The 12586-nt window shown below is 46.0% G+C and overlaps 2 protein-coding genes across 7 annotated transcripts in view; one reads left to right on the top strand and one right to left on the bottom strand.

The window, feature by feature from the left end:
• The window catches only part of itsn2a (intersectin 2a), a 31498-nt gene extending 30213 nt beyond the window's left edge, over nt 1-1285 (top strand). For all 4 annotated transcript variants that reach the window (XM_047328645.1, XM_035617906.2, XM_047328642.1 and 1 more), the window contains 2 exons: nt 81-254; nt 572-1285. In XM_047328645.1, the coding sequence (XP_047184601.1) occupies nt 81-254; nt 572-723 (326 nt within the window). In that variant the 3' untranslated portion in view covers nt 724-1285. The remainder of the gene's footprint in view (nt 1-80; nt 255-571) is intronic.
• A 2779-nt stretch (nt 1286-4064) lies between these two features.
• On the bottom strand, nt 4065-11840 carry gnpat2 (glyceronephosphate O-acyltransferase 2). Of its 3 annotated transcripts, none has more exons than XM_035617907.2 (16): nt 11686-11840; nt 10183-10383; nt 9909-10085; nt 9413-9542; nt 9174-9301; nt 8936-9011; nt 8273-8424; nt 7834-7964; nt 7291-7532; nt 6407-6664; nt 6246-6325; nt 5882-6022; nt 5143-5242; nt 4946-5039; nt 4746-4807; nt 4065-4619 (listed from the first exon to the last, which is right to left on the bottom strand). In XM_035617907.2, exons 1-16 carry the CDS (start codon nt 11695-11697, stop codon nt 4567-4569), a joined length of 2037 nt encoding a protein of 678 aa, XP_035473800.2. In that variant the 5' UTR covers nt 11698-11840; the 3' UTR covers nt 4065-4566. The 3 variants fall into 3 exon arrangements, 2 of the variants coding, with proteins under 2 accessions (XP_035473800.2, XP_035473801.2); XM_035617908.2 differs by having other exon boundaries at nt 10183-10378; nt 11686-11832; XR_004786391.2 differs by lacking the exons at nt 4065-4619; nt 4746-4807 and having other exon boundaries at nt 5005-5039; nt 5773-6022.
• Between the last annotated feature and the right edge of the window lie 746 nt (nt 11841-12586).

The following is a 12586-nucleotide window of genomic DNA, read 5'->3' as shown; positions in this document are numbered from 1 at the left end:
ACACCAGTGTTGAAGGACACACCATGTATTTAATAAGTAATCACTAGTTGATTTGAACACCCTCATCCTCTCCGTTCCAGGTAAGAGTAATCCTTACGTCGAGCTGACGATGGGGGCGCAGTGCTACACCTCCCGGCCCGTCAACGACACCCTGCACCCCAAGTGGAACTTCAACTGCCAGTTCTTTATCAAAGACCTCTACCAGGACGTCCTGTGTATCACCGTGTTTGAGAAAGACCAGTTCTCACCAGACGGTCAGTGTCTATGAGTGTGTGCAATTTAGTCCAACTTGATAGAAATTGAAGGGGTCTGTTGGGCCTTATTGGAGGAATGCGCTCTATCCGGTGCCTTTCTAGTTTTGCGCATGCTACTGTCTTGTTATATTTGTGTTACTTTTGCCATGACTGTGACTGTGTTATGGCTACTGAACGTTAGCTAGTCTGCCAATACATTATCAGATCTTTTTTTTTGACTTTGAAATATTGAATCCCTTTGAAGTTGTTTGTAAAAAAATAAATGTTAAAAGCAATTTTTTGCAGTTTTGCTAACAGACTGTGTCCTGCCTCTCCAGATTTCCTCGGTCGGACTGAAGTTCCTGTGGCGACTATCAAGAAGGAGATGGAGAGCAAAGGTGCTGCAAACCGACGCCTGCTGCTGCACGAAGTCCCCACTGGGGAAGTCTGGGTCAAACTGGACCTGCAGCTGTATGAGCCGGGCAAATGAGAACACGTAGCAAAACACTCCCTCGGGCCACAGACGTTTGTTTTATAGTAATAAATAAACAGAAGACATTTTCAATAAGCAGAACCCGTTTTAACAGCCTAAAAGTGCCTGTTTGTAGAGGTGCAAGCAAGGCCATGATACAACACCGTCCCTGACTTGGTCAGCCCTGAGCCATCCGGATTCTTAAGTGACCTCAGACAGAAAGGGAAGGAGACCTTGCCAAAAAATGTAGAGAGACAAACTGGTGAATTGTCCTCGGAGGTAGTGATTTATTGTGGAAAAGGGAATTCTTACTACAGACAAATCTGCGAAATATGTGATTGTAATCGCCCATACTTAAATGTTCACAAGTTGGAAATCCACCTAGACAGACATGCCTTAAAATGTAATGTGATTTTCCTATATAGTTAAGAGATGCAATATTTTTGCACCCTTCTTACACATTTCTATACAATGCTGTTTGTTCACACACATACACCACTGTATGATGTCAGAGGTTATTGTGTCAGAAAGTACGCCATCAAATCGTGAACATGGCAGAAATAAAATCAGTCGTATTAGTCGTTGCTGTGGCTTACTGTTTCACCATTTCGGTTAATTTTTATAGAAATAAAAATTTGTGTTTTTGCTTTTATTTGGATGTAGGCGAGGACTCCAGTTGCTGTGATCATCATGCTGGTTGTCCGTCAATACATTTTGGAGATTAAGATTCCAACGGCAGCTACAAATAAAAAGTAATGGAAGACCAACTCCGAAACTAAATATAAATAAGAAGACGTCAGGAGGATCACTGCTTCACAATGGACACATACTCGGCAGCTCGGTTGTGTTGGGATGCACTTACAAAAGTTAGAAGCTCCTCAGATACAGTAACTAGCAGAGAGAAGAAGAGAGAGGAAGAGGAGAGGCCTCCTCCTCCAGGTGTCCTGCCGTCCCCGTTGCCATGACACCGGCACACCCGCGAGCCAAAAACGAGTATGTGCTGCAAAGACGTTCCCTGCAGCACGCACGCGGACATCAAATCTATAGTTTAACAAAAAATAAAATCCAATATGGAAAATCTCGCGACTAGATTAGAGATATGGTCAAAAACATGAGTTATATTTTAAATTAGGCTTCACAAGTCGTAGCATTACCGCCTTGTAAAGATCAATTTCCTCATTTACGGCCTCCAAATAAATCTTCATTAGTAGTATTATTGTTAGTATTACGTCCATTTCATTACATCTATTTTAGGCAAGGTCGCTTCCACCTTGTCTGGCACCAGGTGCGTCTAGACAAACGGACACACTGAGTTTATCCTCCAGGTGATGGGCTTTATTTCCTCTCACACACCACACACACACACACACACACACACACACACACCCGTTGAGAAATATCCTGCAGGCAGTGAGCCAGTCAGTTGTGTAGGAATTTGTGGTTAATGGAAACTGGTTATATCTCAAGAGACTGAGTGACTGACTTCCAACTCACATGCAAAGGAATCAGGGGAGTAAACAGGTGAACATTGGGTGTCAGAGTAACTGTCCTCGCTGCCCCGGGGCCTGTGAAGCTGCTACTACAAGGTGCACTGGGTTAAACAGTCTGCTGGTCTTAATGCGCCTGTTGACACCTAAAGGTGTTCCGCAGCGGCTGCAACGCTCCCGACACCTGCGGAGGAGGAGGAGTGGGGGACTACTTAATGTTTGGGTATTAGCTGCGTAAAGGGCAGGGCAGGGCTTGCACAGATCATAACCCGGGGTTTGTGCGCTGCCTTCTCTCTTCTTACCGTTGCCGGGTCCAGGACAGGCGGGAGACTATACATGGATTGGTGGACTTGGTTGGCAGCGAGTATTGCCCTGCTCTGGATCTTCTGCTTCATAGACGGTAAGAGGAAAGTGGCATGTGGAGATTTGAAAAAGCCTTTTCAGGAACCAGACCTACGTTATACTGTAAATGAAGGTCTATGGCTTAGGACACAAAGGCTGCTCATTTCTTCGGTCAAGATCAAGTAGGCTGTATACTTCATATTTTTCTGGGTATGAACACAAATCATATTTGTATTTCAGTTTGCTAGGAATTAATTGTCAGAACATTTCAACGGATGCACGGCGCACTGGGACATCCCAGATCAGGAAGTCATGGCATTATTTTAATTTTACGCACCTTTAACTTAATTGAGCTTTACTAGTATGTAACGCTGTATGTTACTCACTAAAAACCTTTTTTTTATATTTTGTGAAGAAAATCTTAAACCACGAGGGCCTCATTTTATAAATGGCCCCTCGTGGTTGGCAGTCTAAAATTGTGTCTCAGTCCAGACATCTTCTTTGACCTCTAATTATTACAATAATTAGAGACATAACAAGTAAAGTGAAAACTGTGTAAAATAGACATAGAATTTACTATGTACTGAAGATTAAATCATTTGTCAAAGACCTATAGGTCAGTTTACTGTGGATCATGTGCAGCCTGGATGCGTTATAGCGCGCCGAGCCACTCGCTTTGCGTGCCCAGGTGATGACTGCCACCCACATGGCAGGTGAATAGACTTTAATCCAGTGGCAGACGCTGTTTGTAATGATTGTTGACATCAGCCATGGTGTTAGATTAGACTCCATTTGACCCTGTCGCCCTCTTATCCCCAGGCAACGCCGTGCTTGAGCTGCGGCTGCTCTTCCATGCGCTGACCAAAGCCGCTTGTCACCTGTACCTGGCCCTGCTCCCGCTGCGCCGCGCCGCCACCCACTTCGCCGACTGTGCGAGGTACCTGGTCAACCATGCCCACCAGACGCCCACTCCCCACGGCTACCTCCACCAGGGCCAGCCGCTGGGCAAGAAGGGCACGCTGCACTTCCTGGAGGGCATGTGTGTGGTGTGCGAGACGGTGCCCAACCTGATGGGCGCGACGCTCAGCCTGGGCGCCGCCTTCTGTCACATGATGCAGGGAGGATTCTTCATCCTGGCGGCGACGCTGCGCACCATCCAGGTCAACCTGTTCTCCCAGATGAACGGCGAGAGGGAGAGGTGGGACAAGGAGCGGCTCCGGGCCAAAGATTGTGAGAAAAAGCTAAATTCTAAAGTGTTGGAATACATCTCGGTGTTTTGCCAAGACCCCGTCAGCGCTTTACGCATCAAGGTCGACGTGCCACCCGTGTATAGATAATCTTTGTCCGGTTGATTGGCACATAAGAGGCCTTCTCCTAACTGCTGAGGTTTCACAGGTGCAGATATGACAGGTGGTTGAACTCTGACCTCTGGTTTCACTCGCTGCCGCTGCGGGAATGGTACCAACAGAATCAGAATCAGAAATTATATTCATGTTTGGGGGGAAAAAAAGATAACGAATCTATGGTGCATTTTGTTACATTTGTTTTACATTTATTGAGATGTACAGAAGTTAAAATAAACGTCTCAAACAAGTTGAATGGTTATGGAATGGAACTTTATTGCTACATGAATGTAGATAGTTTTTCCAATCAATAATTAATCTAGGACAGAATTTTTTTTATATATTTACACAAGTTATTAAAAATGTACTTATAGTTGAGTATCGCAATCCACAGAACTCACAGCTGCTTCTGTCATACCCAGAAGCCCAGAAAGATGCTTAAAAACCACTTCTGATTATATCCAGCAAAAAAAAAAATAATCAGCAACACTGTCACCTTTGAGTCTGGCATCTAGGATTCGGTATCTGAGAGCTCAGAGTGCAGAGTGAAGGGGCAGCAGTTCCACCGACGGCTGCATAAAGGCACAGAGTGAGGAAGAAGAATAAAGACTTGGAAGAGGAGGAAGAGGTCAAGTAGCGGTAAACAGGACCGTGGGCTGATACTGAAGATGGATCCGTTCCAACAGAGGCTAAAGTCTTGCGTCAGGTGTAGTCTGCAGCATCTGGGGAGGGATTGTCCCAGCTTCAGAGAGAGGGGAGAAGAAAAATACCTCAGGCTGCTGTTTGTTGGCACGGTGAACAAAACTATCCAAAATGCAAAAACCTTGACAGACACAAAACAACGTCTTTTATCTTCACTGCGACTTACAGAGTATGTCTCCAATTCTTCCAACAGCTGCACTGTTCACTTTGTATTCGTTCTGCTCCGGCCTGCGTCCAGAAAAAAACGGGAGGCAGAAATTGAACGTGCACAACTCTGGCGGCAGACGTGCAGGCAGCTTCTCAAGCACAACAGATAAATGAGCTTATAACCAAACAGCCTCGCGTCGGGCTGATCTCATTACTCACGTCCTCAACTTGGTCACGGCCTCCAGTCGCTGCAGAGCCGACAGGGCGTTCTTCAGTGTGTCCGATGAGAGGGCTTCGTAGGTGCGAAGCTCGCCTGCAAAACCCACAAACGGTTCATGGCGACGCGAGGTGCAGCGCTTAGCAGCCTGAGATGGTTCTAGAGGTCGGAGGGCATTTCTCACGCCTTCTGTTTTTACCTGAGAGGATGAGCTTTGTCGCCCGGTTTCTCACAGCGGGTACCAACTGTTTCTCTGTGAGCACGGGATCTCCCTCTTCAGAAAGGTACCTGAACATCACCTGGACATAATGAAAAAGTTAAATTAAACCAACATCAAGCAGGGGATCATCAACTTTTTTTCTCCAGTTGTGGTTCGAACTTAAAGTTTCTACTTTCTTATGTAGAATATAAATGAGATGTGAAACATCATGGCGTTATCAAAAAAGATATACACTATGCTGTTTTTTAGTTGCAGAGAGTGTGCATACAGACTATATATACCATCTATACGATTTATTAATGCAACACATAATATTACATTACAAATACCAGCTTTAAAGTGCACTGGAATGGAAAAAAAGTTGTTACTGGGTTTTACTCTTTACTTATTCTGTTAGATCAGTCAATTTAAAAAAGAGTAGTGCCTATAAACAAAACAAACTGCCTTAAACATTTCCATGTACATTTCTGGAAAATGATTGGCAAATTACGAAACATGTAAAATAAAGCGTTACTGGTTTGTTCTCCACCATGAAAATCTAAAATCTGTTTTAAAGCCTGAAGCATGGACTTATTTATTTAAAGTGTTGTCAGTGAGGCACATCCTCACCTGTCACTCCTATTACTGAGTATCAGATCATGATGGGTTGAGGTAACCTGAATTTCATCTCTGTGCATGGTGTTTCTTCTTGATCAGAGGGGGAAAAAGTTAAAAGCACCTGATAGGAATCAATGAAGGGTTGAATTAGAGCTCGCAGGAAGGATAGCGCCTCCAGTCCCATGTCTGAAAGTGTCACTTCCTGCTGACTGATGTGGACTGCTCCGCATTTCTCCAGGAGGACGCATGCCTCCTCAAAGTCCTGATTGACAGACAGACAGACAGACATTAACGAACTATCAGTAACAAGATGTGTGTTGCAAAAGAAGCCATTATCTATAGAAAAAGCAGAATTGGTTAACTAGACAACATTCATGGGATTCTACCACTTGACCAAGATTTCATCCATGATCTAAGAGGACCATAATCCTCTTTTGTCCTGAGATGCTCGGAGGAAGCTGAGCCTTGACAGACGAGCGTGTTACCTGAGACAACTCGCCGGGGACCAAGATGAACTCGTAGGAGAAGACGTCCTGGAGGAAGCAGAAGCAGGCGAAGAGCTCGTCTGTGAACAGAACAGCGGATCACAATGAAGCAAGAGGACAAATGTTTTAAGAAATACGAATATGTTGCATCTGACCGTCACCTCTCTGCGTGCTCTTTGTGATGTGCAAGGCCGTGGCGAGCAGGGCGGGACGCGCAAAAACGTGCAGCGACTGGTTCCTGTAGGAGGCCAGCATCAGGACCGCCGTCGCTATTCTCATCACAGCCTCCTCTGGGCTGATTGGACGCTTCCTCGCCGGCTCTTCCTGCTGAAGCAGGTAGACACGCCCCGCTCTCCGGTAAACGACGGAGCGATGAAGGGCCACGGCGGACGACATCACGTCCGAGTCAGGGGTTTGTCCTACAGAGAGCGATCTCGGAGTTACCTTTCTTTTATCTTCTGGTGTTTAAGGGGGTCGGACAGGCCTGAGAATAGTTTGCATGCGTGTGTGTGTCTGCACACGCTAAAGACCTGTACAGTGAGTCGGTTGGGTGGGGTCCTTTTAGGATAAGTTGCTTAGGGTGCATTAATCCACTGAACATCTCTTAAGTGAATCTGAACACTTGTGCCAACTCACATTCATCTAATCTGTCTGATCTACAGTACCTCAGAGCAGGCTGAAGGAGCCTCGAGGTGAGACGCTGACAGATTTTCAACCTGAGGGGGAAACACGCTCTCTTACTTTCCTTTGTCCGGCTCGCTTGAAATGCCCCATGAAAACTCCCACCTACTGGTCATTCAAGGGATAAGAGAGTAATCCTCACCGAGGGCCCAGAGTGAGAAGAGCTTAACACTTATCCCACTCATGTGCTCGAGCTAAATGCAGCTGCACTCGCGCTAAATTCATTGAAAGACACACTATACATATAAAGACTTTTTTTCAGTGCCATCCCAGACTTGTGTATTCGATGTGAGCAGGAGAAGGGAAATTCTTCCCATAGAAGGATTGCACAGTGATGAACACAATACGTGTGAGTTTCACCCACCGGGCCAGTTCAGTCCAGCGCCGCAGTCCAGCGCCAGCCTCCTGAGCCAGAGGGTTCTCTCCGCGAGCCGCTCCCACGGCAGCCCCTCCTCTGTTAGGACCGCCATCGGAGCCTGGAGCAACAGGCAGGCCATCAGAGACCACGGGCTGATCACAGAGCCCTCATCCTGGATTCGCACCATGAGATGAGCCAGCCAACTCACGCAGGCCTGGGCCTCTTCGGTGGGCTTTTGAGGAAGATCTCTGTGAATGGAGAAAACGGGGAGGGGAGTGAGTGAGCAGGAGGAAGGGAGGGACACAGCCAACCATAGATGAGTATGTGGCTGTAACTGCTGCCGAGGAGGCTCCTTTGGTTGTATTTCTGTAAATTGTATTATAACTATTTGAAAAGGGCTTTACTTGGAAAATAAGTTGGTTGGTAGCTATGGAGGAATTTGAACTCATGACCTCAGCATTTCTAAAAAAAATCCCAGCTTAAGCCCTGGATGTTGAGTGGAGTGTAGAAAAACCGACTGAACGTGTCGTATGTTGAGAACTTTTTGACCTGGGTGCGGAGTTGTACTGGCAGCGGTTTATCTTGCCCTGACACAGCTGCCTGACCGACAGGGGACGGCCAAAGTTCACATGCATGGTGCCGTAATCTTCCTGGAGCACTTTGCCCGCCTTCAGCAGGCCCTACAGAGAGAGAGAGAGAGAGAGAGAGAGAGAGAGAGAGAGAGAGAGAGAGAGAGAGCGAGGCTGGGACTGAATCACAAGCAAGGATAATCAGAAGTAATGTTGCCCTATTGGTTTTCAAATACAATAAATGGACAAAAAGCATTTGTTATCATATGTCATATGTTAGTAAGGAGTCGGAACGAGCATGAATAATGGGGCCGCTCAGTTTTTACAGCTCAGTGAAATGCTGGAAGGCGGCGAGGCGTCTCAGAATGAGCCGATTATGAAGTTATTGCTGCAGTGAGTGATGTGACCGGGGGACGTACTGCGGTGCTCTCTTTGGGCTTGGGGACGCCAAGCAGCTCGTGGGCGAGCAGCGACTCCTCCAGCACTCTGTCGTAGCTGATGCTGACGGGCACCAGCGTGATGTCAAACACCTCACTCTTGAAGTAGGGCTCCAGCACCATGTGCATCATACCTGCAGATGCATACAGACACTGTAGACTGGGCAAAAGGAAAGCATGTGGAAAATAAATATTAAGATGAATGAAATGAAATGGAAACTACTGTCCCTTTTTTAACACTTAACATTTTATTTGTCAAGTTTTTTAATAATCAGTTGACAATTCAACTTCTATGAGTGCTAATAAAACAACCATTAACCAATAAAAGAACTTTATGACAGGACGGGTGAGTGGAGCGGAGAGAAAATCATACTCACCTACCGTGGGATTAAAGCAACAAAGAGACTACCCCAGGGCTCACACACTAATGCTACATCCATAGCACCAAGTTTTTGTTTTAAAAACGCATCGCTGCTGCTCAGTTTACGCCTGCCATGCACACTGCTCGGGAGTTTTCAAGCGCCTACAGTGGAAAAGTTTGGCAACGCTGCGTTGCAGTACGGACCAGCCAAAACAGAGACGTTTGGAAACTTAGTAGTATGGACATAGCCTAAGAGAAGCTGTGTTAACAAGTGGGACACTCACCTAACTTCGGCGTCACCGACTTCAGCGTGCGACTCCTCAACCCTTCCACGTAAAACTCCATAGGAGCGTACCCTTTCTACAGAAAAAGACACGGAACGGTTGAAAGCACTCCGCACAGACGATCCGAAACAGCAGCTGATGGCCAAAACGAGCTTTAAAGGAATACTGTGGTCGTTTCTAAAAGAGGAGCGACGGCTTGTCGGTTTGCTACTGCTGACGGGAGAAGATCATATCTCACCCTGACGATGGTCTTGACGTATTCTGACAGCACCGCCCAGTAGAGTTTGTCAGAGCCGATGGCACGTCGGATGAAGAAAGCTCCGGAGCGGCGCAGTATCTCTCCGACCATCTTCATCCCTGCAAGAGCTTTACGGTGGAGAGAAGCAGAAATAGAGAAATAAATAGATGGGAATGTTGGGATATAGGCCTGTATTAAACATAAATGATATAATGTCTGAATCCAAAATAGATACTTGCGAATTCCTGCAGCTATAACGGGTACAGGGATGTCGTAGGTGAACAGGATGTAGGAGATAACCAAGAAGTCCACGTAACTCCTGTGATTGGGCATCAGGATCACAGGAGCTTCCTGAATGGCTTGTTGGAGCTGTGAGCACGGAAAAAAAGAATAAAAAAATACAACGGAAATATTGTATCATTTGCATTTGCTGGTGGAATAGTTGTTCAAGCAGCAGCAATTGTTAGTAGAGAAAAAATTTACTATAACTTAAGTAACTTTAGTCTCAGTCCTCATCATCTTAGAGGAAAGAAGCTGGATGCCAACAAGAATAAGTGAGAACTTATGCGTCATATTTTGGTTGATCTGATTCACAGAAACCTACATAAATACGACAGGAAATGTAAACTTTAGCCTAGAATCCTCTTTAGTGTATGTGTGTGTGTGTGTGTGTGTGTGTGTGTGTGTGTGTGTGTGTGTGTGTGTACAGGGTGCTGACTGTCGATTGGTCCTGACCGTGCCGAGGCCCTCCATGTTGACGAAGATGCCGGTGAAGAGCCTCTTGAACACCTTGGTGAGTGTGTAGCCCATCAGCCGGATGAAACGCAGCTGCAGGTTCTGAGACATCTCCTCCAGGATCCCGCGAGCCTCCTCTCTCACGTCCTCCTCCGACGACCCCGTCTCCATGGCGATCTGAGGAGGGAGGGAACGCAGGGGGAGGACTGACTCCGTGTTGCTAAAGCCACAGCGTGAACCTTAATGTTGTTTTTTTAGAATCACACGGTCCCACCTCTTTGGCCACATAGCGTAGATACTGGGACTCCAGCACGGCTTTGTTGAGGTCAGCCGTGGAGCAGGGCGGGGCTCCTCGGTAGGGGTGGGGGTTAAAGGTCCTGAGGGCGTGGCCCAGGTCACTGCTGCGCCTCCTCTCCTCCAGTATATCTACAAACTCCTCATCGTGTTCCGGGCCCGCTCTGCCCGAAGCCCTGTGCTGAAAGGGATGGAGCCGTGCTCATGTTAAAGTTAAGGTTGATGACGTTTCACACCTTTTGATAGAGAGGAATGTAAACTGCTCAAAAAAAATTAAGAGAACACTTAAATCACACATTGGATCTTGACGAACGAATTATCCCTGTTGAATTTTACTGATGTTCATACTAGAATTTGTTGAGAATCTGTGTGTATTAAAACACAAATATGTGTATGTACTCTTATCATCTTGGGTAAGGGTTATTTTCTCATAGACTTCTAAAGAGACTTGACTTCTTTTCTGCAGCCTGTGCAGTTGCCCTCTGCTGGTCATTCGAGAGAACACAGGCTCTAGGCACTTCCACATTGGCTTCACTCTCTGGACCTTGTAACTGTCTACTACCATTTTCATATACAGTCTATGTCTGAGACCAAGAATTTGTATGAGGTTCCTGAGAAAACCATCATCACAGAGAGCAACCCTAACCCTAACTCTAACTCCACCCCATCACCTTACACAAAAAGTTGGTGTCAGGATTTGGGCTGCAACTAACAATTATTTTCATTATGGATTAATCTGTTGATTATTTTATTAATCGCTTAGTTGTTTGGTCCATAAGATGGTGAAAAATGCGGATAGTGTTTCCCAAAAAACCCTGAGATGATGTTTTGTTTTGTCCTGACACCAAAGAAAGAAAATATTCACATTTAAGAAGCTGAAATCACAGAATTTTGACTATTTATCGATTGACTGCTGCAGCTCGACTCAGGATAGCAGCCATTTGAGCAAAACCAGGTCATCCAAGGTTATATACCTGGATTTGACCACAATTTAAATCAGAACTATAGAAGCCTCTTGAATCAAAGCTGAACCGTCTTCAACAAACCAAGTTGAGCTCTGCTCCTTCATGGAGAACTATGACCTGGATCTGGATGGATGATAACCTTATGAGCAATAGAAACAACACACTGATCCATGATCTGCAGTCTGTCTGTCTGGGCTGCACTATGACCTCCTGATGCTGGGAGGCAGCTATGAAGCAACATCTACTTAGAAACACGCTGGTCACACACAGCTTTCATTAAGCCTCGGCTCTGGACGACCACTGGTTCCCTCAGTCCCAGTCTCTGGCTCTAAACTTTTCAATATACTTAATAGTAACTGTTAACTTTTAAAGAATAAAGGTCTGTGCACTTAAGATGGAGGCCACACACACACACACACACACACACACAAAGCGGACTGGTCTGAGAGGGTGCAAGAGCAAGTGCTCCGGATGGAAGCGAGCGCATGTTGTTTCCAAAATACGCACGCGTCTCTTACCGTGTGCGTCATTCTTCCCACGGACAAACACGCTCCCGGCAGGTGCAGGTGGCTCGGTCCTTTTCCTCTCGGCTCTAGTCCCACGGACGGAGTCCTGCTCCCTTACACCCTGCAGACGCCGCAGCGGCGTCCCGGGGCCCGGGCCAATGGTGTCGCCGGGTTCCGGAGACTCCTCCCGCTCGCGTATTGTAATGTGCAGCCCCTTTGTCCGATAATAACCCCCCACGCTATTAGACAGCAGCTGCATGAAGGAAACAGCATGGATTGACTTTATATTCATTTGCACATGCTTATACTGAAACCATATACTGCATGTGTCAAAAGTACAATTACATTAAGGACATTTCTAATTCTATTTAGTTGGTTTTTAATTCCTTCTCATTTACTTCGTCTGCATTGTCTTGTTTTCCAGGCCTCTGTTACCCAGGATTACCCAGAAACTGCACATCCAATCTAATGGTCTTTGGCCACCTTGACTTTGTAGGTTTATAATATTCTTCTTTGCAATGACAGCCCAGATTTTGTGATGGCAATAGAACTTGTGAACTTCCTGTATTGCTCGTCTTCCCTGATGCATCGGTATCGGAAATAAATACGTCTGCTTAAGACATCAACCTATCTCCAGAGAAAACCTCATTGCTTCACCCTGCAAGATTTAGACGTGACTAAAGATGCCACGTCTACAAATGTGAGAGTGTATATTATAACACAGATATGTGGTGAATTTGGATAATCTACGTGCTCTCTATGCACTGTGTCATTCTGGGTAAGAGAGGCCTTTGCAGACTAAGTAAAGGAGAGTAAAACTAAATTAACAAAATTGATCTAAATCATACAAAATTTCGTATCACATTAGTCAGATTCTGGAGATTGGAGGAGCTTTCAGATTCACATTTGAGAA

This window comes from Scophthalmus maximus, chromosome 18, assembly GCF_022379125.1.
Source record: "Scophthalmus maximus strain ysfricsl-2021 chromosome 18, ASM2237912v1, whole genome shotgun sequence".
In the NCBI taxonomy this organism is placed as follows: domain Eukaryota; kingdom Metazoa; phylum Chordata; class Actinopteri; order Pleuronectiformes; family Scophthalmidae; genus Scophthalmus; species Scophthalmus maximus.
This window is presented reverse-complemented; position numbering and strand designations above follow the sequence as displayed.